Below are 26,959 nucleotides of genomic sequence, written 5' to 3'. Positions count from 1 at the left end.
CGTCGTACGCAGGGACGCGTCTTCCGGCTCGGACCGGGAGCCGGAGTCCACGGGTTCGGTAGCCCCGGGGTTCCCGGAAGTAACCCGGCCGCAGACTTCCGGTGCGGGCTAGGCGAGATATGGCAGTGACCACCGTGTTACCGGCTCTGGCGCGGGTGAGAAGAGCGGAGGTCCTCGGGCTCCGGGCGGGCGGCAGCGGTGGCTGAGTCCTGTCCTTCTCCGCAGTCACGGCGACCGCAGGGAGGGCCCAGCAGCCCGTTAGCCAGGCCAAGGGCCGACCCAAGGGAAGAGCGATCCTGCAGTTTAGGAGATTGAGGTTACTTCCACCCTTTCGTGAGTCCACCGTGTGCTTTTCCCATAATATCCTTGACCGATTGGTCATCGTGCGAGACCCAGTTCAGATGTCATTTAGTTCCCAAGCAGAGTCAGCCCGACCGCCTCAGGGCGCTGCTTCTCCCTGTACTTAAAGTTTTCTGTAATGTCTATTATGATTTCACATCGTGTCTTGATAGTTTTGTGCCCATCTGTCCATTGGGAGCTTTTGGAGGATTAGACAGCCTTTAGAGGATCAGGGACCATGTCATCTTTGGATCTCTGTATCCTCAGGGTTTAACACAGTCAGGTGGCTGGAATACACACCATAAAACCAAAACACGTGTTAAGGTCCAGTGGATTCCAACTCATAGTCACCTATAGGACAGGGTAGAACTGCCCCATGGGGTTTCCAAGGCTGTAAATTTTTACAGAAGCAGATTGCCATGTCTTTCTCCCTCCTAGCGGCTCATCGGTTCGAACCAAGACCTTTTGGTTTGCAGCTGAGCACTTAACCGCAGTGCCACCAGGGCTCTGAAATCCATTCGATGGCAGTAGGTTTGGTTTGGAATGCACTTAGAATATGGTAAATGTTGAGTGAATAGTAGTGACGGTAGCCCTTTTTTGTTTCAGGTGCTTGCTCTGTCAAGATGCAACCTAGCATCTCCTGTGCTCAGCATGAAATCGTTGAGACGCTTTTACAGAGGTGATAGCACAACAGATTCCCAAAAATACTTGATTGAAATCCCTTTGCCTCCATGGCAGGAGAGAACTGATGAATCTATAGAAACCAAAAGAGCCCGCCTGCTCTACGAGAGCAGAAAGAGGGGAATGTTGGAGAATTGCATTCTGCTAAGGTAAGGAAATAGGAGTCCTGGTGTCACTTCTTTTTGACTAGAGACAGCCTTTTCAATGCCTTTTTCTTTCTTTCTCGTTTTTAGCCTCTTTGCTAAAGAACATCTGCACCGCATGACAGAGAAGCAGCTGAACCTCTATGATCGCCTGATTAATGAGCCCAGTAATGACTGGGATATTTACTACTGGGCCACAGGTACTGGGCGTGATAAAGAGCATAATGTGAAAATGGGATGACTTGGAGTGCTTCGAGTTTGGAGTTCATTCCGAGGAAATTTTTTTTTCGTTAATAAGATAGACACTCAATCCAGACGCTCTTCCAGTCTTCCCGAAGTGTGCACAATTTGTTTTAGCAGTTACGGTTTTTTGTTTGCAAGTAACAAACATAACTTAAGCAAAAAGGGATTTTAGTGGAAGGGTTTGGGAAGCTCACAGTATACAAGGCTGAAGAAGAATCAACTGGGAATGTACTGGAACCAGACAGCTCTATAAGTGCATAGGAAGAGCTCCACAGTGTTCTTGCTCTGGTGCTGCTTTTGCGAAGAGTGAATTCTAACTGTGTATGGTTAAGATTAAGGAGCTCTGGTGGCACAGTGGTTAAGCGCTCAGCTGCTAACCAGAAGGCCGGCGATTTGAACCCACCACCCACTCCATGGGAGAAAGGCATGGCAGTCTGCTTCAGTAAAGATTATAGCCTTAGAAACTGTATGGGGCAGTTCTACTTTGTTCTATGGGGTCACTAGGAGTTGGAACCAATTCAGTGGCAAAGGGGTTTTTGTAGTTAAGATTTGCTTTGGCTACGAGTAAAAACGTTCAAAACAATAATGGCTTAAACAAGACCCAGTTATATTTCTCTTCCTCATAAATTCAGTCCAAAGCTCAGAGAAGGGCTCAACAGGTTGTAAGACCCAGGTTCCTCTTGATGTGCTGCCTGTCCATCCTCAGCATGTGTCTTCCACCTAACGGTCTGACATGGCTGCTGAAGCACTATCTGTCACGTCCGTATTGATCTAGGAGAAAAGTGAAAAGAGCGTGCCCTGTTCTTTAAGACTGCCTGTGAGAAAATTGTACACTGTACCCCCACTTATTTTCTGTTGGCCACAGCTTAGCCACATGGCTGTACCTAGCCATAAAGAAGCAACAGAACAGTCTATTCCAGGACCATCTGCCACCTAAATTGAGGGATTCCACCATCAATGAAAACGGGGAGAATGGACATTCAGGGATATCACATCCATTTTTGCTATACTCTGGGTCTCCTGTATTTGTGTCTCAATATTTGCGTCAGAAAACAGAAGGCACTCTATAGGTTCTGAATGTGAAGGGTCATAATACAACCATTGGGGCCCTGGTGGCACAGTGGTTAAGCATTTGGCTACTAACCAAAAGGTCAGCAGTTTGAATCCACCAGCTGCTCCTGGGAAACCCTATGGGGCAGTTCTACTCTGTTTTGTAGGATCACTATGAGTTGGAATCGACTCGATGGCAGCAGGTTTGGTTTTTTGTTTTAATACAACCAAGAAATACGGAAGACAGCTTCCTGGCCAACTGACTGGAAGAAATCCATATTTATGCCTAGTCCCAAAAAAGATGATCCAACTGAATATGGAAATTACAGAACAACATCATTAATATCACACGCAAGAAAAATTTTGCTGAAGATCATTCAAAAACAGCTCCAGCAGTATATCAACAGGGAACTACCAGAAATTCAGGCTGGTTTCAGAAGAGGACGTGGAATCAGGGATATCGTTGCTGATGTCAGATAGATCCTGGCCGAAAGCAGAGAATACCAGAAGAATGTTTATCTGTGTTTTATTGACTGTGCAAGGGCATTCAACTCTGTGGATCATAACAAATTATGGATAACATTGCGAAAAATGGGAATTCCAGAACACTTAATTGTGCTCATGAGGAACCTTTACATAGATCAAGAGGCAGTTATTCGGACAGAACAAGGGGATACTCATTGGTTTAAAGTCAAGAAAGGTGTGCGTCAGGGTTATATTCTTTCACCACACCTATTCAATCTGTATGCTGAGCAAATGATACGAGAAGCTGGACTGTATGAAGAATAGGGCATGAGGATTGGAGAAAAACTCATTAACAACCTGCGTTATGCAGATGACACAACCTTGCTTGCTGAAAGTGGAAAGGAGTTGAAGCACTTACTAACGAAGATCAAAGACCACAGCCTTCAGTATGGATTGCACCTGAACATAAAGAAAACAAAAATCCTCACAACTGGACCAATGAGCAACATCATGATAAACGGAGAGAAGATTGAAGTTGTCAAGGATTTCATTTCACTTGGATCCGCAGTCAACAGCCATGGAAGCAACAGTCAAGAAATCAAAAGACGCATTGCATCGGGTAAATCTGCTGCAAAGGATCTCTTTAAAATGTTGAAGAGCAGAGATGTCACCCTGAAGACTAAGGTGCACCTGACCCAAGCCATGGCATTTTCAATTGCATCATATGTATGTGAAAGCTGGACAATGAATAAGGAAGACTGAAGAATTGACGCCTTTGATTGGCGAAGAATATCGAATATACCATGGACTGCCAAAAGAACAAACAAATCTCTCTTAGAAGTACATCCAGAATGCTGCTTAGAAGCAAGGATGGCAAGGCTGAGTCTTATATACTTTGGACATGTTGTCAGGGGGGATCAGTCCCTGGAGAAGGACATCATGCTTGGCAAGGTACAGGGTCAGCGGAAAAGAGGAAGATCCTCAATGAAGTGAATTGACACAGTGGCTGCAACAATAAGGTCAAGCATAACAACAACTTACAAGGATGGAGCAGGACCGGGCAGTGTTTCTTTCTGTTGTGCGTAGGGTCGCTATGAGTCAGAACCGACTCGATGGCACCTAACAACAGCAACAGCCATTGGAAAGCTGGGCGAGCGACGGCCAGCTAATTGTTGGCAATTTCGGCCTACAGCAGCAAAGTAGGTAGTTCTTAAGAGCTTACCTGGAAGCTGCTGTGAATCTCAAGCCATTATGCATTTCAAGTTCTCACATGGTAAAACTTGTTCAGTCTACAGTGCTAAAGTGGGTGGGTCTCAAAGACCTGCCTGGAAACTGCATTGAACCTCATGTCTGCTCACTCACGTATCTGTAGTTGCCTCCAGAAAATATTGGCCTGTCTTCTTTCCCATTACAATTTCACATGAGTGTCTCTCATTGGCAGATTCTAACATGGAGTCAGATAGGAAAAGGATATGGTAAAACAGTTCCTGGCTTCCTTTGAAAAAGTGATGGGAATGTCAGCCTATGTCCTCGAGTCATTTCCGACTCATAGCGACCAAGTAGGACAGAGTAGAAATGCCCCACAGGGTCTCCAAGGCTGTAAATCTTTACCAAAGCACACTGCCATACCCTTCTCCCACAGAGCGGCTGATGGGTTCTAACCACCAGCCTTTAGGTTGGCAGCAAGTGCTTAATCACTGTGCCATCGAGGGCTCCTTGATGAGGATGTCAAGTTGACAGTAAATTATCCAGCCAAGGATAAAAATCCCTGAAGAGAAAGTGCAGTTGGCTGAGTTCAGTGCATATGTTTGCCCCTTAGCTGTTCCGCTGCAATAAGCAAAAGCATCTGGAGGAAGAAGCTTCTAGGTGCCCTTCAGTTTATGTGGTACAAAGACAAGAGACGCAGATTTCCTTCTTACCAAGCCTACGCATTAAACCAAAAACCAAAGTCACTGCCATTGAGTCAATTCTGACAAATAGTGACCCTGTAGGGCAGAGTAGAATTGCCCCATAGGGTTTCCAGGGTCTCCCGCAGAGCAGCTGGTGGGTTCAAAGGGCCGACCTTTCAGTTAGGAGCCAAGTGCTTAACCACTGTGCCATGAGGGTTCCTTATCTACTCATTGGGGAGGGCTATTTTCTTGAAAAAATAAGAAATCTGAATGCTGCAGAGTGGTGGTAATTTACAGGTGGCCAGAATACTAGTTAGCAGGTGCTTTCAGCTCTTACACAGAGCAGTCTCTTGGAAGGTAGGACTTTAGGAGGACCATCCTAAAATTAAGAATTCAAGAAAATAAGTTGCATTTCGTTAGTGTCATCAGGCTGGGGCCTGGTAGACGTTTCCCTTGCTGTACTCGGTTGCCCAGGTCCTAAGAAGAAATCACTTTCTTTTCCATCTGTTAAGAATGTTTGTATGGAAGATCGTAATGGAGCTCCTCTCCTCGTGCTGGGAGAGGGTACTGCCAATTTTTCAGGGCATCAGAAGGAAGGTGTCTTAGTTATCTAGTGCTGCTATAACAGGAATACCAGAAGTGGATGGCTTTAACAAACAGAAGTTTATTCTCATGGTTTGGGAGGCTAAAAGTCTGAATTTGGGCGCCAGCTCTAGGGAAAGGCTTTCTCTCTGTCAGCTCTGGAGGAAGGTCCTTATCTCTTCTGAGCTTATGCTCCTGGGCAGTATTTATGTGCTTGGCATCTCTCTTCCCCATCTCTGCTTCCTAGCTTCTGTTTAATCTCTTTTATAGCTCTAAAGAGATTGCCCCGGGATACACCCTGTGCTAATCCTGCCTCATGAACATAACAAAGACAACTGTTTCCCAAATGGGATTGTAACCACTGGCAGAGAGGTTATGATTTACAACACATACTTTTGGGCGACACAGTTCAGTCCCTAACATTAAGGGAATCAGTTGGTAGCACTTATCTAGCCCTTTCTGGTTGTAACTCTTTGGGGCTGACAGCATCTGTTCCCCCTTCAATAATTTATTGTTTTTTGTTGTCATTATTCCGTTATTTGGATGTACCACAGTTGGTTTATCCGTTGTCCAGTTTAAGGACATTAGAGTTGTTTTTGGGTTTAGGTGATTATTAATAAAGTCACTGTAAGCATTTATGTAGAGGTTTCTGTGAAGATAGTTTTCTTCCTCTTGAGTAAATACTTAGGAGGATTGCTGGGTCATATGGTAAGTATGTCTTTAACTTTGTAAGAAAGTCCCAAACTGTTTTCCAAATTAGCTGAGTAGCAATGGCTTAAGACTTCTCATTGCTGTACATCTTTGTCAGCATTTGGGATTATCAGGTTTTTTGTTCTTTTTTTTTTTTAGCCATTCTAAGAAGTTTGTAGTGATTTATCCCTGTAGTTTTAATGGGCTTGTCCCTAATGACTGATACAATGAGCATGTTTTCAAGTCCTTATTTGTCATTCATGGTGATGTGTCTCTTCACACACCCCTTTTATTTAATTGGGTTGTTTGTCTCTGCACCCTCCTTTTTAAAAAAAATTTATTGTACTTTAGATGGAGGTTTACAGAACACACTTCTCATCAGTTAGTACATACATTGTTCTATGACACTGGTTAACAACCCCACAACATGTCAGCACTCTCCCTTTTCAACCGTGGGTCCCCTATTACCAGCTTTCCTGTTCCCTCCTGCCTCCTAGTCCCTGCGCCTGGGCTGGTGTTCCCCTTTAGTCTTGTTTTATGGGCCTGTCCAATTTTGGGCTGAAGGGTGAACTTAGAGTGACTTCATTACTGAGCTGAAACGGTGCCATCTCCAGTCTCTGTCAGACCAGCAAGTCTGGTCTGTTTTTTTTTTTTGTTTAATTTTTATTATGCTTTAAGTGAAAGTTCACAAATCAAGTCAGTCTCTCACACAAAAACTTATATACATCTTGTTCCGTACTCCAAATTGCTCCCCTGTAATAACACAGCCCACTCCCTCCCTCCACTCTCTTTTTGTGTCCATTTCGCCAGCTTCTAACCCCCTCTACCCTCTTATCTCCCCTCCAGGCAGGAGATGCCAACATAGTGTCAAGTGTCCACCTGATCCAAGAAGCTCACTCCTCACCAGCATTCCTCTCCAACCCATTGTCCAGTCCAATCCCTGTCTGAAGAGTTGGCTTTGGGAATGGTTCCTGTTCTGGGCCAACACAAGGTCTGGGGGCCATGACCACCAGGGTCCTTCTAATCTTAGACCATTAAGTCTGGTCTTTTTACGAGAATTTGGGGTCCACACCCCACTGTTCTTCTGCTCCCTCAGGGGTACTCTATTGTGTTCTCTGTCAGGGCAGTCATCAGTTGTAGCCGGGCACCATCTAGTTCTTCTGGTCTCAGGATGATGTAGTCGCTGGTTTATGTGGCCCTTTCTGTCCCCTGGGCTTGTAATTACCTCATGTCCTTGGTGTTCATTCTCCTTTGATCTAGGTGGGTTGAAACAAATTGATGTATCTTAATGGCTATTTGCTAGTGTTTAAGACCCCAGATGCCACTCTCCAAAGTGGGATGCAGAATGTTTTCATAATAGATTTTATTATGCCAGTTGACTTAGAAGTCCCCTGAAACCATGGTCCCCAAACCCCCACGCCTGCTATACTGGCCTTCCAAGCATTCAGTTTATTCAGGAAACTTACTTGCTTTTGGTTTAGTGCGGTTGTGCTGACCTCGCCTGTATCGTGTGTTGTCTTTCCCATCACCTAAAATAGTTCTTATCTACCGTCTAATTAGTGAATACCCCTCTCCTACCCTCCCTCCCTCCCCCCTCATAACCATCAAAGAATTGGTCTTTGCTTTTTGAGTTAGAATTTTGTTCTACATTTTTCTCCAGCTCTGTCCAGCACCTTGCATTGTAATCCCTGTCAGAGCAGTCAGTGGTGGTAGCCAGGCACCGTCTAGTTGTACTGGACTCAGTCTGGTGGTGGCCGTGGTAGATGTGGTGCCTTAGTCCTTTGGACTAACCTTTCCCTTGTATCTTTAGTTTTCTTCATTCTCCCTTGCTCCTGAAGGGGTGAGTTCACCGCCTACTTTTAAATTTAGTTGTTTGTTTTCTTATTACTGAGTTTTAAGTGTTTTTACTATATTCTAGAATCAAGGCCTTTATCAGGTACATGGTCTGCAAACTTTTTCTCCTAGTCTGTGGCTTCTTTTTTCATTTTCTTAACACTGTCTTTTAAAGAGTAGTTTTTAATTTTGATGCAGTGTAATTATCAGTTTTGTTTAATAGATCATGCATTTGGTGTTGTGTCTGAGAACTCTTTGCCTAAGTTAAAGTCACAAAGATTTTTCTTGGAATTTTATAGTTTCAGGTTTTACATTTAGGCCTATGATCCATTTTAAGTTAATTTGTTCGTATATGGTACAAGGGATGGGTTGAAGTCCCTTTTCTTTGCATATGGGTATAAATTTTTGCAACATCATTTGTTGAAAAGACTATCCTTTCTCCATTGAATTGTCTTTGTACCTCTGTTGAAAACCAGTTGACCATATATGTGCAGGCCTATTTCTGGACTCTGTTCTGTTCCATTGACCTATGTGTCTGTCCTTTTGCCAATACCGAACTGTCTGCATTACTGTAGCTTTGTGGTAATTCCTGAAATCAGGTAGTGTGAGTCCTTCAACTTCGTTCTTTTTCAAAATTGTTTTGGCTCTTTGCCTTCCCTTATAAGTTTTAGAATCAGCTGCTCGATTTCTCCAAGAAAGGAAAAAGTCCTGCTTGGATTTTGGTTGGAGTTGTGTTAGACCAATAGATCAAATTTAGAAGATTCTTAATTTTGAATCTTTGAATATATCTCTTCATTTATTTAGGTCTCCTTTGATATCAGTGTTTTATGTATTGCTGTATAACATATCTCCCCAAAACTTATCAGTTTACAACAGTACACTTACCTCTGTCTCTGTGGGTCTAGAATCCAGGCATAGCTTAACTGGGTCCTCTGCTTCATGATCTTTCATGAGGTTGCAATCAAAGTTTCAGCCCAGGGGCCGTAGTCTCATCTAAAAACTTAAGAAGCATTGTCTGGAGAAAGAAGCTTCTAGGGACCTTTCTGTTTATGTAATATAAAGACAGGCAAACAGATTTATCTTCTTACCAAGTCTACACATTGGGAAGGGCTATTTTCCTGAAAAAATAAGAACTCTGAATGATGCAGGATGGGAGCTGGCATAGCCTTCCCAGCTCACTCTGTTGGCAGAATTCAACTCTTCACAGACTCTTGGACTAAGGGCCTCAGCTCCTTGCTGGATGTTGCCTGGAGGCCACCTTCCATTCCTTGACACATGGGCTTCCCACATGACAGCTTATGACATCAAAGCCTATAATCCAAGAAGGCAGTAGAGAGTTGGCTAGCAAGTGTAAGTCACAGTCTCATAACCTAATCACAGAAGTGGTACCCCATCATCTTCACAAAGTCTAGTGGTTAGAATCAATCCAGTCCATGCTCAAGGGGAGGGGATTACACATGGATATGATACCAGCAGGCCAGAATCATTGGGGACCATCCTAGAAGTCTGCCTACCACAATTTTCAACATATTTTGCTAGATTTTTAGCTATGTGTTTCATATATTTTGGTGCTATCGTAAATAGTACTTAAATTTTTTTTTCCATTTCCCAGTTGTTCATGACTAGAATGTAGAAATACAATTAGTTTTTTAATACTGACCTTGACTCACTTAGTTCTAGAAGCTTTTTTATAGATTCTTTGAACTTTCAACATAGACAGTTGTGTCATCTGTGAAGAAAGGTGGTTTATTCTTTCCTTCCTCATCTGTATGCCCTTTATATCTTTAAGTTGGCCTTATTGCGCTGTCTAAAAGCTACAGCTGCTAAGCTAAAGGTTGGCAATTCAAGTCCACCAGGCGCTCCTTGGAAACCCTACAGGGCAGTTCTCCTCTGTCCTGTAGGGTCACTGTGAGTCGGAATCTACTTGACGGCAACGGGTTTGGGTTTTGGTTTAGGACCTCCAGTATGATGTTGAATAGCAGTGGTGAGAGTCTTGTTCCCAATGTTAGGAGTAAGGTATTCACTCTTTCACCATCAAGTGCAATGTTAGCTATAGGTTAGTTGTTATCAGGTTGAGAAAATTTTCTTCTATTTCTAGTATATTGAAAGTTTTTATTTGAACAGATGTGGAATTTTGCCAAGTGCTTTCCGTGCGACAGCAGCTCGCAGCACCACCGATGTTCAGATGACCATTTCTTTACTGATAGAATTTTTTTTTTTTTTTTAGTTTTTTGACGTGATGAATTATCAACTGATTGATTTTCAAATATTGAACCAACCTTGCATTCCCAGGATAAACACCACATGGTCATGATTGATATATATTGCTAGATTTGATTCGCTATGTTTTGTGGAAGATTTTCATGTCTATAGTCATGAGGGAATTGGTATATAGTTTTGTAATGTTATTATCTGGTTTTGATCAGGATAATGTTGGCCTCATACAACAAGTCGTAAAGCACTCTCTCCTATTTTCTGGAAGAGTTGTGTAGAATTTGTATCGATTTTTTGTTTAAACGTTTGATAGAATTTGCTAGGGAAGCCATCTGGACCTGGTATTTTCTGTGTTGGAAGTTACTAACTGTAAAGTTATGTAGTAAGGAATTTGGCCTACCTCAAAAAGAGGTCTGGTCATTGTCCTGGCGCCTGGGAGGTGTCCTCTCTAGACCCTTGGAATTTGGAATGTTAGGAGTGTCATGGTGGGCCCCTCAAACCACAGCTGATAGTTTATGCTAACAGGTGACTCATGAGGTGACTCATGGTGGGTCACTCCATAGTTTATGCTAAACGGATGACTCAGGATGGGAGCTGGCCAGGCCAGAAAGACCAACCATGTGACTAGAGAGTTGGGGCTTTGAGCCACTTCTGACTTCCAGGGACGAGAGCGGAGCTAGAGATTAAATTATACCATGTGGCAAACGATTCAATCCATCTTGCCTACTTAATGAAGCCCACACAATAAAAACCTGAAGCTTCAGCAAACTCCCCAGGTTGGCAGTATTCTTTTGAGTATTGTCACATTTCAGTGCCAAAAGGGTAACGCATCCCTGAGGAGGACAGAAGTGTTGTGTTTGGAACCCTTTCAGACGTCACCCGTGAGTCTCCTTTTGGCTGGCTCTGATTTGTATCTTTTTGTTATAATAAAACTGTAAGTATAGTGCTTCCCTGAGTTCTAGCTAATTATGGAACTTGAAGATGGTCATGGGAACCCCACAATTTATAGTCAGCTGGTCAGAAATGGGATGACTTGGGGGCTCTCAAACTTGGGGGTGATGTCTGAAGTAAGGGTGGTTTTATGGAGGACTCAGGTTTTGCAGACTCACTGGAATAGCCAAGTGCTTTTTAATAGATATCGGACCATTCAGGTTGTCTCTTCCTTCTTGGGTGAGCTTTGGTAGTTTGTCTTCCAATAAATTTGCTCATTTCACACGAACATAAAATTGCTCATCATGTTCCCTTATTGTTTTAAGGCCTGAGAATCTGTTAATCGTGTCCCTCCTTTTTTTCAAATAGACTTTATTTTTTAGAGCAGTTTTATGTTTCCAGAAAATTTGAGCAGAAAGTATACGGAGTTTCCATGTATCCGTCTCCTCCTGTACACAGTTTCCCCTGTTGTTGAGATCTTGCATTAGTGTGATACGTTTGTTTCAATTGGTGAATGAATATTGATACATTAATAACTAACATTTATAGTTTACATTAGCTCACTCTGTGTTACACAGTTCTATGGGTTTTAACAAATGCATAATGTCATATATAGGGACCCCCAGAGGTGCAACAGTTAAGCGCTCGATTGCTAACGAAAAGGTTGGCAGTTTAAACCCACCCAGTGGCTCCATGGGAGAAAGATGCAGCGATCTGCTTCCATAAAGGTTACAGCCTAGAAAACCCTACAGGGCAGTCCTACTCTGTCACGTGGGATCACTATGCGTCAAAAGTCCACTCGAGGGTACCTAACAACAACAACGTGTGAGGTATACATTATTACAGTATCATACACAGTAATTTCACTGCTCTGAAAAGCGCCTGTGCTGCACCTGTTTATCCCTCCCACTGGCTCTCCCCTGAGCCCCTGGCAACCGCTGGTCTTTGTGCCTGGAGTTTTGCCTTTTTCAGAATGTCACATAGGTGTGATCATACAGCTTTTGATTTTACCAACTTTTCTGTATTTTTATGTTTTCAATTGCATTGATTTCTATTCATTTGTTTCTTTCCTTCTGCTTCCCTTGGGTTTAATTTCCACTTTTTCTAAATTTTTGAGGTGTACACTCAGATCATAGATTGGAGTGAGACCTTCTCTTCTACTATGAGCATTTAATGCTATAAATTTTCCCACAAAGCAATGCTTTAGCTTCATGTTACAGATTTTGATGTTGTGTTTTCATTTTCATCCCATTTAAAATGTTGTCTAGTTTCCCTTGTGCCTTCCCCTTTGAACCAGGAGTTTAGAAGTGTATTGTTTAATTCTCAGATATTTGGGAATTTTCCAGATATTTTTCTGTTAGTGGTTTTTTAGTTTTATTTCACTGTGATCGTAGAATGTATGTTATGTAATTTCAGTTCTTTTAAATCTGCTGCAGTTTGTTTTCCAGCCTGAAATGTGGGCTGTCTTGGTAAATGCTCCCTGTGCACTTGAACATGATCTGTGCTCTGCGCTGTGGGCAGTGAAGTGTTGTTACGTGTCAGCGAGGTCAGACTGGTTGCTGTTTTTCCTCATGTCTTCTGTATTCTTACTGGTTTTCTGTGTACTTGTTCTGTCAGTTACCGAGAGAGAAGCATCGGAGTTTCCGACTATAACTGTGGGTTTGTCTATTATTCCTTTTTGCTTCATGTGGTTAGAATTTTTGTTGTTATGTAAATACACATTTAGGATTATTCTATGTTCTTGATGAATTGACTCATTTATTATCATATAATTCCCATCTCTTTTGATACTATTCTTTGTTCTGAAGTGTCTCCAGCTTGCTTTTGATGAGTGTTTGCATAGTACGTGTTTTTCCATCTGTATTAATGTTCTATTTTTATGTAACCAATTACCGCAAACTTAGTAGTGTTAGGTAACCAAATATTAGCTCATGGCTCTGTATATCGGAAGCCTTGCCCAGATCTCACAGTCTGAAATCAGGATGTCAGCTGGGCTGCATTCTGATGTGGAGGCTCTGGGAAGGAGTTCACTTCACTTCCAACCTCATTTTTGTTGTTAGTAGAATTCGTTTACTTGCAGTTATGGCGCAGAGATTCCCGTGGTCTTGCTAGCTGTCGAACGCTCTCAGCTCTTAGAGGCCACTCTCAGATCCTTGCCATGTGGTCGCCTCCATCTCAGCGACAGAGATCCTCAGTCACCTGAAGCCCCTCTCATGCTTTAAATCTGTCTGGTTTTCCCTTCTGCCACCAGCTGGAGAAACACTTTGATTTTAAAGAGCTCGTATGATTAGGTTAGGACAACCTGAATAATTTCCCTGTCATGAGGTCAGCAGTGCTATATACCGTAACCTAATCATGGGAGTAGAATTGTCATATTCACAGTTCTGAGAATGATGCAAAGCATGTACCCCAGGGGAGTGGAAAACACTGGGAGCCATCAGGAAGTCTGCCTACACATCATCCTTTTACTTCGACCCTCTCAGTGCCTTTATATTTAACATACTTTCTTAGAGGCAGGATATAGTTATTTGGGTCTTGCTTTTTTTATCTGATCCGATAGTCTTTCAATTGATGTGGTTGGACTAAAACCTACTATGCGTTTGTTTTCTATTTCATCTGTTTTTTGTTCCTTTTTCCTCTACTTCTGTGTGTTTTTGAATTTAGTATTTTTTATTATTTTAGTCCCACTGTTGGCTTATTAGGAGCCCTGGCGGCACAGTGGTCGAAGTGGCTGCTAACCAAAAGGTCAGTGGGTCAAACCCACCAGCTGCTCTACAGGAGAAAGATGTGGCAGTCAGCTTCCATAACGATTTACCACCTTGGAAACCCTAAAGGGCAGTTCTTAACCTGTCCTGTAGGTTCGTCATGAGTCAGAATTGACTTGATGGCAGTGTTGTTTTTTTAATTGGCCTATAATTTATACTTCTTTTTATTATTTTTTACTGGTTGTTCTAGGGTTTAGAATACGCATCTTTAATTTGTCTCTGTCCACCTTCAGGTAGTATTATATGCATCACATATAATGTAATGACTATACAACGGTATAGCCCAGTCCTCCCTCCCGTCTTTTGTGCTGCTGTTGTCGGACTTTTTCCTTCCACCCATGTCGTAAAACCATAAAGCATTACTACTGTTTTGTTCTGGGCAGTCATTTATCTTTAGAGCAACTTAAAATAACTATTTCTGTAGATCCTTGTTTATTTCGATTCATGTTTCTCTTTGGTGTCATTCCTTCTGCCTGAAGAACTTCTTTGAATACTTCTTATAGCTTCAGGTTTTTGTTTTTTGTATTAGTCTTTATTTAACCTGTATTTCTGAAAGATAATTTCACTGGTTTTAGACCTTCTGTGTATTTCTGGGCCTCTGAGGGGCTCTCTTTCCATGCCTTTGTCATTCCCTTGGAGATTCCTGTTGCTTCTCACTCAGTCCTGGCTCATCTGGGTTCAGGTTAGTCTGGGTACAGGCTGGGAGGGCATTCTGTTACCCTGGTCTAGCCTCAGTCTTAGGCAGGCCCTGTGGCCCCGGGTCTTAGAGGTGAGGCTTCCCCAGTGACCCAATTCAGACTCAGAGTGACCCCACGTGACAGAGTAGAGCCACCCCAGCGGGTTTTCTATGCAGTAATCTTTATGGAAAGCAGATCACCAGGTCTTTTTTTTTTTTTTTAAAGATAGTTTATTTTTTTTTAATATCTGTGAAGACCCTCTAGTGTATTATTGACATGCATGTGGCTTTTTAAGAAAATTCTGTCAGGAACATTGGTCAAGTCATTGAGTGATGATGTTGAGAAATCGTTTAATTGTAAAGAAGGGTTTTCAGAGGGTCTTTCTGAGGCAAAATACCCCAGTGCTATGCTGCTTGCTAAGTGGAAAATAGGCTTAATTTCTTTATTTTTGTTTTTAATTGTGCATTAGGTAAAAGTTTAAAGAACAGATTAGATTCCCATTTGTTAGTTTGTACGTAAAGTGTTTCATAGCCTTAGTGGCATTCCCCACAATGTGTTAGCATTCTCCCCATTTCTGTTCTGGGTTCACTATTTCCTTTCATCCTGATTTTCTACCCCTTCCTGCCTTCTTATATTTGCTTTCGGGCAAATGTTGTCCTTTTTTTTTTTTTTAATTGTACTTTAGATGAAGGTTTATAGAAGTAGTTTCTTATTAAACAGTACACATACTGTTTTATGACATTGGTTAACCACCCCACAACTTGTCAACACTCTCCCTTCTCAACCTTAGGTTCCCTTTTACCAGCTTTCCTGTCTCCTCCTGCCTTCTAGTCCTTGTCCAAGGGCTGGTGTGCCCCTTTAGTCTCATTTTGTTCTTTGGGCCTGTACAATCTTTGGCTGAAGGGTGAATCTCAGGAGTGACTTCGTTACGGAGTTGATAGGGTGTCTGGGGCCATAACTCTCAGAGACTCTCTAGTCTCTGTCAGGCCAGCAAGTCTGGTCTTTCTTTTTTGAGTTAGAATTTTGTTCTACGTTTTTCTCCAGCTCTGTCGGGGCCCCTCTATTGTGATCCCTGTCAGAGCAGTCAGTGGTGGTAGCCGGGCACCATCTAGTTGTACAGGACTCAGGCTGGTAGAGGCCATGGTAGATGTGGTCCATTAGTCCTTGGACTAATCCTTCCTTTGTATCTTTAGTTTTCTTCATTATTACTTGCTCCTGAGGGGGTGAGACCAGTGGAATGTCCTAGATGGCCCCTCACAGGCTTTCAAGACCCCAGATGCTACTCCCACTACCAACCCACTGCCGTGGAGTTGATTCCGACTCATAGTGACCCTATAGGACAGAATAGAACTGCCCCGTAGAGTTTCCAAGGAGCACCTGGTGGATTCAAACTGCTGACCTTTTGGTTAGCGGCTGTAGTACTTAACCACTACGCCACCAGGGTTTCCAAATGCTACTCACCACGGCAGAATGTAGAACATTTTCTTTATAAACTGTGTTATGCCAGTCGAGCTAGATATTCCCCAAGACCATGGTCCCCACAGCCCTCAGCCCAGCAATTCGGTCCCTCAGGGAGTTTGGATGTATCTATGGGGCTTCAATGACCTTGCCTTTTCCAGGTTGTACTGGCTTCCCCAGTGTTGTGTACTGTCTTACCCTTCGCCGGAGTTACCACTTAATTATTGTCTTTTTAGTGTTTTTCCATCCTCACCCCTCCCCATACTGGTAACCATCAAAGATTGTTTCTTTTTATGTGTAAACATTTTTGTGAGTTTTCACAGTAGTGGTCTCATACAATATTTGTCCTTTGATGATTGACTTACTTCACTCAGCATAGTGCCCTCCAGATTCATCCATGTTATGAGATACTTCACAGATTCGTCGTTGTCCTTTGTTGTTGCGTAACGCTCAAATGTCTTTTTGATCTCGTATAGATTGTTTTAAGGAACACGTTTCTCTGTGGTGTTAGTTTATTTTATGGACCAGTCTGTTGTTTGGCTGGAAGGTGGTCTTCGGGAATGGCTTCAGTTTCAGGTCAGAAGAGTATCTTAGAGCCATAGTCTCAGGCATTCCTCCAGTCTCTGTCAGACCAGTAACTGGTCTTTTTTGTGAATTTGGTTTTCTGTTCTCTGTTTTTTCTCCTGCTCTGTGCAGGACACTCTGTTGTGATCCCAGTCCAATCGGTCAGTCATGGTAGCTGGGCACCACCTAGTTCTTTGATCTTGGGGTTGTGTAGGCTGTGGTTCATGTGGTCCATTAGTCTTTTGGACTAACTGCTTCTTTGAGGCTTTGGTTTCTTCACTCCCCTTTGCTCTGGATGGCGAGAGACCAATAGTTGTATCTTAGATGGCTGCTCGCAAGCTTTTAAGACTCCAGATGCTACTCACCAAAGTAGGAGGCAGAACATTGTCTTTACGAATTATGTTGTTGCCAGTTGACATAGATGTTCCCCAAATCTACGGTCCTTTGCCTCCGAGGCAAGGAACTTCATCCTGTGAGATGGTTGGTTATGCCACCTGCGTGCTCTGTTGTCTATAGTAACATATGAGGAGCACCTATAAAAAACCAAATCTGTTGCTGTCAAGTCGATTCTAACTCACAGTGACCCTATAGGACAGAGTAGAGCTGCCCCATAGGGTTTCCAAGGAGAGGCTGTTGGATTTGAACTGCTGACCTTTTGGTTAGCAGCCGAACTCTTTACTGCTGTGCCGCCAGGGCTCCAAGGAGCACCTACAGTCATGTATTTAGAAATATCTAGCATCAAACCTGTGTCTGCCGGTGGGTGTGGTCCCTTATACCCTCACACATCTCACATCTCTTGGCATGTCTATCTATCTGTGCATCCGTTAGTAAGTTACTGTTAATACTATTGTTGCAGGATTATTTATGCTATAGTAGTTACGATACCAAAAATCCTTGCTGTGGAGTTGATTCTGACTCCTAGCGACCTTGTATAGTTGCCCTTCATTCTTGTGGTCCCTCAGCGTCCTCTCTTGCCTTGGTCATGTTGTGCTGGCTTATCCCGTATCACGTAGTGCCCTTCCCTTCAACAGTATTAACATGTGTCTTTTCTATTTGGTAATTTTCCTTCCCACCCCCTCTAATTTCCCCAGTAACCATCGAAGAGGGTCGTTGTTGTTGTTTTTCTGTGTGTAAACCTTTTGTTCTATCTTTATAATAGTGGTCCCATCCAATATCTGTCCTTTTGTGATTGACTTATTTCACTCAGTATATTGTCCTCCAAATTCATCCGTGTTGTGAGATGTTTCACAGATTCGTCATTGTTCTTTATTGTTTAGTATTCCATTGTGTGTACGTACCACAGTTTGTTAATCCATTCGTCTGTTGGTGGGTACTTAGGTTATTTCTATCTTTTTGCTCTTGTGAACAGTGCAGCAATGAACATGGGTGTGCGTGTGTCTATTTGTGTCACAGCTCTTCTTTAGAGTGTATACCTAGGAGTGGGATTGGTGGGTTATATGCTATTTCCATTTCCAGTTTTTTGAGGAAGCACCATATCATTTTTCATAGTGGTTATACCATTTTACGTTCCCGCCAGCAGTGTATAAGAGTTCCAATCTCCCCACAACTTCACCAACATTTGTTATTTTTGAGGTTTTTTTTTTTTATGGATTAGTGCAGTAATGTCGGGGTGAGATGGTATTTCATTGTAGTTTTGATTTGTATCTCTTTAATTGCTAATGATTGCGAGCATTTCTTCATATGTTTGTTAGCTGCCTGAATGTCTTCTTTGGTGACGTGCTTGTTCATATCCTTTGCTCATTTTTTAATTGGATTGTTTGTCTTTTCATTGTTGAGGTGTTGAAGTTTTCTATAAATTTTAGAGATTAGACCCTTGGCGAATATGTCGTAGCCAAATTTTTTTTTCCCAATCTGTAGGCTCTCTTTTTATTCTTTTGGAGAAGTCTTTTGTTGAGCATAAGTGTTTAATTTTTAGGAGTTTCCATTTATCTAGTTCATCTGCTGTGTGTGCATTTTTGGTTATGTTAGGTATTCTATTTATGCCATATATTAGGGCCCCTAGCATTGTCCCTATTTTTTCCTCCATGATCTTCATAGTTTTGGGTTTTATATTTAGGTCTCGGATCCATTTTGAGTTAGTTTTTGTGTCTGGTGTGAAATATATGTCCAGTTCATTTTTCTACGGATAGACATCCAGTTTTGCGAGCACCAGCTATTGAAGAGACGGTCTCTCATTTAATGGACTTTGGCCCATTGTTGAAGATGAGCTGTCCACAGGTGGATGGATTTCTGACTCAGTTCTCAATTCTGTTCCATTGGCCTATGTGTCTGTCACTGTGCCGGTACCAACATCACCAGGTCTTTCTCTCACCGAGCGGAAGGTGGGTTTGAACCGCCAACTTTTCTGTTAGCAGTCAAGTGCTTAACGACTGTGCCACCAGGGCCCCTTATCCTAGTGGTGGGAGACCTCTGATGGTTTCTGCTTGGGATGGTTTCCTTCTCCTGCCACGGAGGGAGAAGATGTTCCTCTTACCCTCTCACTGGCCCAAAGGGATCCTCTCCTGTGCCCTAGGGGCAGTCAGGGATTGCTGACATACCCAGATATTTGAGGCTTTTTGTTCTGTAGAGAAGAAGGGTCTGGGCTGGGCTTTATTGCTTCTTTTGCAGCAGGGGCTGGTCCCTCCTGGTCTGCATCACTGAGGGAGGCTTTCTTTAGCCTCCTCTCTTGGTTTGCACCCGACTTTGTCAATAGCATGCCTGGTGCACATTTGTGGAGAAGAATTGGGGGACGGGAGGCGAACTCCCCTTTCATCTGTGGGTCCCAGGGCTTTTACACTCTCATGCTAGCCTGCACTTGGCTTTTATCAATTCACTAAACATTTTAGCTGAATTCTTTATACCCATGTATATGGTGCCCAGTGGCTTTTCCTGCCGTGCCCTGTCACCGATGCGCGAGTGCTCACATCTGGTCTCCCCTCTAGGAGCCTCGTTCCCTAGATTTCATTCTGCTCCTTTGCCCTGTGACCTCAGCTCTGATGAGTTCAAGAAAAGTCATGATGTGTGTAGTTTACCTGGCTTTTTCTTGTAGGGTGAGTACAATGCTCTCTCTAGCTTTCTACACCCTGGAGAGGCCTAAATCTCCTTGATCTTATTTTGATCCTTACAAAAAAAAGAATGTCCCACTAGATGCCAGGCCCTGTGCCAAGCGAGGGAGAGTCCAGTTTTGTTCTGAGGAATTCCCTCTGCTAGTATTGTATTTTGTCTTGATTGCAGGGTGATTCCAGAGCACATTACCTAAGCTTCCCCAGTGGAAGGCTTTGCTTGGGATGAGCCTTTTTTATTTTAATGATTTATTTTATTTATTTGTTGTTGAAAATATACACAGCAGAACATACACCAATTCAACAATTTATATATGTACCGTTCAGTGAGATTGATTGCATTCTTCCGGTGGTACGACTATTCTCACCTTCCTGTTCAGAATCGTCCTCCCCATTGACGTAATCTCACAGTCCTCTAAGCTTCCTGTCTAACTTTTCAAGTTGCTGTTGTCAGTTTGATCCCATATAGATAGTTCTTTTAAAAGAGCATACTGCTCAAGGCAGACATTCTTTACTAATTAAGTTAAACTATTGTTTGGTTTAAAGAAGACTTCAGGGGGTATTTTGGGTTGGAGCTTGAAAGATTATCTCATAACAGTAGTTTTGAGGGTTCATCTATCCTCAGTGACTCCAGAAAGTCTGGGTTCCATGAAAATTTAAAATTCTATTCTGCACTTTCCCCCTTTTGATCAGGATTCTTCTGTAGTCTTTTAAATATTCAGTAATGGTAGCTGGTCTACATCCAGTTCTTCTGGTCTGATGGCAAAGGAGGCAGTTGTTCATGGAGATAATTAGCCATGTCTTCCTCCTAGCCTTACTCTCCTTCCTCTGTTGTTCCGGGCAAACAGGGACTAATTAGTGTACCTGGGATGGCTGTTTCCAAGCTTTTAAGACCCCAAGCACTACACAACAAACTAGGAGGTAGAACAGAAACACTAAACAGGATATTAGGCCAATTAACTGGGATGCTGGGATTTGAATCTTAAGTGAGTGTCTCGGGGTAGAAGGAAAGGTTGGAGGTGAGCAGCATACTGCCCAGACGCCTTGCGCCTCGACTGAGGCTGGTGTTCTCCTTGCCTTGCTCTCTGGGGCCTTTGTTGTCTGTCCATTTCAAATATGGTTCTCCAGGTTTCTGTCAGTTTTGTGAGCCTTTAATATCTTTCCAGTAAATTCTTTTTTGCTTAAGTTTACTGGAGTTTCTGTCATTTATATCCAAGGAACTCTAACTGATAAAAGAGATAGAACTTTTCCTCTGGAAATTTATAGACCAAGAGAGGGAAACACAAAACATGGAAAATCACTGAAATGCCAAATGCTGAGCAAAGCAGTACAGCCAAGATTGTACAGGCTAGAGGTCAGCCAGCTTGTCCATAATGGACCAAAGAGTAAGTATTTTAAACCTGATTCCACATGGTTTCTAGCAACTACTCAGCTCTGTAGTTGTAGTACAGAAGCAGCCGTGGACAATACAGAAACGAATGGGAACGACTGTGTTCCAATAAAATTATTTACAAATAACAGGCTGCTGTAGTTTGCCGACCCCAGTATAGGCTGACATGTAGATTTACAGCAAGAACAGAGAAGGTCTATATATTCATGTGTGGTTCTTGGCCAAGGCCAGAGTTGCAAGTTCAAGTTTCAGGATCCTTGTAACTGAGAGTTGACTGACTGTGACATAATTCTTTCTGCCCATTCTTCTCTTATAGAAAAAAAACCAGCCCCGGAAATATTTGAAAATGAAGTCCTGGTGCTGCTGAGAGACTTTGTGAAAAACAAAAACAAAGAGCAGAGACTGCGTGCCCCAGATCTGGAGTACCTCTTTGAAAAGCCGCGTTGAGCTGCTCACCACAGCCTGGCGTGGGGCTCAGTCCCTGGATCCTACCTGTGTCTCATAGATCCTGGCCTTTGCTTACTGCTGCTTTTTAGACCCACGACCCACCCAGGACGCGTAAATGTTCAGTGTGACTCATTCAAAAACTTTTCTCGTTCACCCCTGAGCCTCAAAGGTGGTTTATTGGTGTTGCCCCCGTGCTTGGCCTGTCTGCCTTATCTGGCTCCGGGCTCTGCAGGCCTCTGCCACAGGAGGGCGCTGTTGGGAAAGTGATCGCGTTGGCTCCTTCAGGAAAATGAGGCAGCTGGCTGCTGGCTGCTGTGCTGCCTGGAAAGCATCCCCAAGCAGCCCAGGGCTGTGCCTAAATGAATCCCCCGCTTCAACCCTGTGTAGTCCTCTCTGCCAAGGAGGCCGAGCCAACCCCCATGAGCTGAATCCCTCAAAGGCGCAGCAGGCAGAATGAGAGCAGCAAGCAGGAACAGTGTGGGCACGCTGCTTACCAGCCAGCATCCTCACCATCGGATTTTCTTTAAAATGTTCACTTTGCAGATTGAAAGATAACAGTGTTAAAGAATACTGAAAAAAAGAAATTCACAATTTCCCAGCCTTCACACATAATTATTTTAATATTTCCTGTGCTTGTAGACTCCATAGTCACATGTTTTTTAAGTTCTACAAGGTCACAGTCATAGGCTTTATTTCCACATAGCACTGTAGGAAACCTTTTCCATATTTCTGTAGTACTTCACAATTGTTTGGCACGCTTGCGGCACAGTAGTTCACAGTTCAGCTGCTAGCCAAAAGGTCAGCAGTTTGAACCTACCAGCCACTCCTTGGAAACCCTATGGGGCAGTTCTACTCTGTCCTGTAGGGTCACTATGAATTGGAATTGATGGTAGTGGGTTTGGGTTTGATCACGATTATTTAAGTGGACAAACTAATAGCACGTAAGAAATAATATGTCAGAATGAATTAGTTGGAAGTGTTTAGCCCTAGTACCAGAACACTTCTGTGTGGCTAGTGGTGGTCTCGCTAGAGACCTCAGAGCTGTAATCCGGCCTAGTCAGAACAGTCCGGCACCAGGCTGGGCCAGGAGCATCTAACAGTGTTGACCAATGAAGGAAGGCCAGGTCGATGAGCATGGGGTCGGCGATCACAAGAGAAGCTGCACGCATGGGGAAGTGCACATTTCAAGTGTTGAGCTACAGGGTTCCCACCGAGCTTCCGCCTGGGTCCTGGCTAAGGATGGAAGGAAAGAAAACCAACCTCTATTATATTATCTCGTTGTATCCTCACAGCGCTTCTGCAGAGGAGTGGTGTTATGCCTACTTCATAGATGAGAAAGTAGGCTCAGAGAGATTAATTTGTCTAACACCATGTAGCTGTTTAGTCAGAAAGCCAGAATCTAGCTCTCTCTGCCTCCAGCACTCATGAACTTTCTACTGGAGCACACTACCTTTATTGTTGGGCATTTAGTAGAAATCTATGCTGGGAAAAGTTAGGGCAAGGAAACTTGACAGTTGTGAGGCATGACCTCTGCATTAAATAGAGGGTAAGAAGCTGCCAGGTGCTTCCTGAAGTGAGCAGGTGTGAACTTGGTCACCCAGCGTGGATTTCATAAGTCAAGAAGCAAGGCAGGGGACTCATTAAGTGTTCAGATCTGGCTCGGCTGGAGCTGATGTGAGCCTCTGTTTCCTCATCTATAAAATGGGGGTACGAATGCTCCCCTCTCTCAAGCAGTTGAGATCAGATGAGGTAAGAGCACACAGCTCTCACATGGCACCTAGTACACGGTAAGCACTCGGTAATATTGAATGTCAGTGTTTGGTCACGGCCTTGGCCTGAAGGTTAACGCCCACCTCCTAACCCACATTGCCTGGCGTGTCAGTGAAGTCATGCTAGCCATGCAGGGCAGTCACATCTGCAGACAGGAAAACGGAGCCCATTGAAGTAACCATGGAGTGTCTTACTGGCCATTGAAGATGAGGGAGAAAACAGACGGTGGTGGCAAGACCTTTGATGGAAAAATCCGTAGCACTCTCACCTAAGCAAGGAATGGGGTGAGAATCAGGAGGCAGAAGCAGGGCAGACGAGCTGCCACCCTGGCTGTTCTCTCAGGCCTCCTCTGATGTTAAACAGGCAGAGGGTTTATATATATATATGTATATATATATGTTTATATATAGAAATCTGGCTCTGTGACGGGCACACGAATCGGCCCACAGCTCACCTCTCTATTCTCAGCATGTTGCAATAAGTCCCCGTAGCCAAGTATGCAGTTTGGGCTTGTTTTTTTTTTGGTCTAGGGTTAGATCCCTTCTTACCCTGATTTTGGCTTTATTTAACATAACGTTCCACGGCTGCCACTTTCACCTGGGAATGGCTTACTTCTGAAGGAAATGTTTTCCTCCCAGGCTGCTGGCTTGTGTTATCTTTGAAAGTGAAGAATCTCGCTTACTTCAGCTGCTGAGTGTCAGGCCCAGGGGTGCAATGTAAACGGTTTTTCCCTTTATTAGGCCTGAAATAAAACTAGGCTGGCCGCAGTGTTTTTGTTTTTTTTTTAGAATTAATAAACATGTAGTGAGAGCCAGCAGCCCCCAAGGATCCATGATGAGTCAAAGCTAGACTCATTCCTTTCACCTTGACACTTCACTGCTCACTGATCTCGTTCCCAGCCCGCACCAGGCAGACGCGTCTGGTTCTGCCCTGCTCTGTCCGAAGTGGTCTCGTGAGCCCCATTGCACAGGCGCCCTTATGACGCAGCAAACTGGGTCAGTCTCGGCTGTTCTCTTCCTATCGCGTCTTCTCTTCACCATCATAAATCTAACTGTGGGCCTAAGCTCTCTGTGCCCTAAGTGGAGCATCTTTCTTGGGGGTCATCACAGTGGCACCCCTCACTAGCTTTGGGCATTATCCAGAAGTCGGCTGGCCTCATGGCTCCAACCAGGGCTGCACCAGCGCGTGTCTAGTTATATTTTCAAACATCACCAGGGAAAGAGGTTCCGCTGGGATAGTTGAGACTCTTGAATTTGTCCTTCAGTCCGTCTGCTATCGTGGCTAGATGTGGAGAGCAGGATTTGGTGATGAGGAAGCTGGAGCTGCCTTAAATGGCAAGGCAGGTCTGTGAGCCTTTTGAACAGGCCAAACCAAACCAAAACCAAACCCATTGCCGTCAAGTTGATTCCGACTCATAGCGACCCTACAGGACAGGGTAGAACTGCCCCATAGGGTTTCCAAGGAGTGGCTGGTGGATTTGAACTGCTGACCTTTTGATTAGCAGCCTGAGCCCTTAACCACTGTGCTACCAGGGCTCCTCAGATACTACATGGATGTACTAATGAGGAGGGCTTTGAGCAGACGGCCCCCCTTATTAGCACGTACATGTAGTATCTGGGAACGGTGGACTCACCGTCCTGCAATGTCAAGTTGATGATGCTGATCAGCTGTGTGTCAAGCCACCGTAGTTTCCGGATGAGTCCTCTGGGAATGAGGAACTGTGAGAACCTGCCCAGGTAAAATGGTGCTGGTGGGACAGGTGGCTTAAGGTGGATAGTACTCTTTGCAGCTTTAAGAAACCTGTTAGCAGTCCCTTAGGGTGGATTGTAGAAAAGCTTAAGTTATCCAAGACAATGTCAGGCTTCAAAGGAGAAGACACATAGAGAAGTCTAATAACTCACTACCAATAATCACAAAAAAAGAGCCAGAGTCTTGCTGGCTCCCAGGTCTTGTCCGAATCCGGGAACTCCTGCCAAAGAGAAGAATGTTGTGTTTCTAAAGGGCAATGTGACATACCACTTTATCTAACTGCACATTACAAGGAGCCCTGGTGGCATAGTGGTTAAGATCTACGGCGAGCTACAGCTGCTAATCAAAAAAGGCCGGCGGTTCAAATCCACCAGCCACTCCTTGGAAACCCTATGGGGCAGTTCTACTCTGTCCTATAGAGTCACTATGAGTTGGAATCAATGCAACGGATTTGAGTTGTTTTTTGTTTTAGTACATTACAACCTGTAGTTCTTAAAAGCAAATTATGACATTACGGTGCTTTGTTTTCCAGGATATTTCAGGTTATTATTATTGTTACTCGGTGCTGTCGAGTCCGTTCCAACTCCTAGCGATGCCCATGTACAAACAACAGAAGGAAACGCTGCCCGGTCCTGCACCACCCTCACAGTTGTTGGCTGTGCTTGAGCCTGTCATTGCAGCCACTGTGTCAGGTTATTTAGCTAGTGCTTAATAAAAAATGTTCGCGTGGAGATACCCTGGGACACACGTCTAGGAGAAATGGAGAGGAATCAGGCCTAAGTTAGAATAGTGGATCTACCATTGATCGGCTGGGTGATCTTGGGCAAGTTATTTAATCACTCTGTGCTCCTTTTTCTCATCTGTAGAAAGAAAAGAAACCCAGCTTTACATGTGGGCTTAAGGATTCAACTAAGTAATGCATATAAAGTGCCCAGCACAGTACTTGGTGCCGTAGTAGCCCTTCATGGGAATAACAGCTAACATTTACTGTTTGCTTACTGGGTGCCCAGCATTGTAAGAGCTTTACATGGATTATATCATTTAATCCAAGGAGTCCTTGGGTGCCTCAAATGAATGGTTGGTGGTTCAGATCCACCCAGAGGAACCTTGGGAGAAAGGCCTGGTAGTCTACTTTTGAAGGATAACAGCCACCAAACACCCTAGTAGAACCCAAAGCAGTTCTATTCTGAAACACATGGGGTCACCATGAGTTGGAATCACCTCGGTTGGCAACTGGTTTATCATTTAATCCTCACGCAACACTATTAGATCAGTACAATTATTATTCCCATTTTACAGATGAGGAAAGTTCCTTGCTCAAAGTGACAGGAAGTGGTGGTACTAGAATTTGAAGCCAGGCAGTGGGCGGGCCTCTAAGGCCCATGCTCTTAGGCACGGTGTGCTACACTGTCTCCAAACACGAAAACTATCCTTACTCTTTCTCTGCTAATGGCTTCTCATCACGGATCTGGTCTCCATCCATGGAGGACCACTGGTGCGAGTGCCCAGTCCCTGGCAACCACCAGTCTGCTTTGTGTCTCGTGGATTTGCGTATTCTGGATATTGCATATAAATGGAATCATACAGAGTTTGACCTTTTGTGTCTGGCTTCTTTCAGCATAATGTTTTTAAGATTCACGTCTGGTACTTCTTTCCTTTTTATGGCTGAGTAATAGTTCATTGTACGTATGTACCACAGTTTGTTTATCCATTCATCTGGTGATGGATGTATGGTGGATTTGTAACCTCTCCTTGTATTCACACTCTTTGCCATTAACTTTGCAGGACCTTCCCCCTGACTCTCCGGTTGGCCATGGGCCTTGCTTTGGCCAATGGGATGTCAGTCATCATGACGCAAGCAGAGCTTACACAATTGGGTTTGCCCTTGCTATTCAAACTCAGCACGTCAAGAACCGAACCAGGCTATTCCCCCTCCCATTCCACCCACCAAAAACACCGCAGTCCTCCTCTAAAACCAGTCTCAGTGGATGGCACCGGCATCCATTCAGTTGCTCAAG

General features: G+C 43.8%; 1 protein-coding gene across 2 annotated transcripts; it reads left to right on the top strand.

Moving 5' to 3' along the window:
• Positions 1 to 2: 2 nt before the first annotated feature.
• Positions 3 to 23,960, top strand: SDHAF2 (succinate dehydrogenase complex assembly factor 2). 2 transcript variants are annotated; one of them, XM_064287965.1, is made up of 5 exons: positions 3 to 155; positions 946 to 1,169; positions 1,254 to 1,363; positions 6,929 to 7,073; positions 21,292 to 21,399. In XM_064287965.1, the coding sequence occupies exons 1-5, from the start codon at positions 120 to 122 to the stop codon at positions 21,317 to 21,319; spliced, it is 543 nt and encodes a 180-aa protein (XP_064144035.1). In that variant the 5' UTR covers positions 3 to 119; the 3' UTR covers positions 21,320 to 21,399. The 2 variants fall into 2 exon arrangements, with proteins under 2 accessions (XP_064144035.1, XP_010597421.2); XM_010599119.3 differs by lacking the exon at positions 6,929 to 7,073 and having other exon boundaries at positions 11 to 155; positions 21,292 to 23,960.
• The last annotated feature ends 2,999 nt before the right edge of the window (positions 23,961 to 26,959 follow it).

This window comes from Loxodonta africana, chromosome 7 (assembly GCF_030014295.1).
Source record: "Loxodonta africana isolate mLoxAfr1 chromosome 7, mLoxAfr1.hap2, whole genome shotgun sequence".
Classification (NCBI taxonomy): domain Eukaryota; kingdom Metazoa; phylum Chordata; class Mammalia; order Proboscidea; family Elephantidae; genus Loxodonta; species Loxodonta africana.
This window is presented reverse-complemented; position numbering and strand designations above follow the sequence as displayed.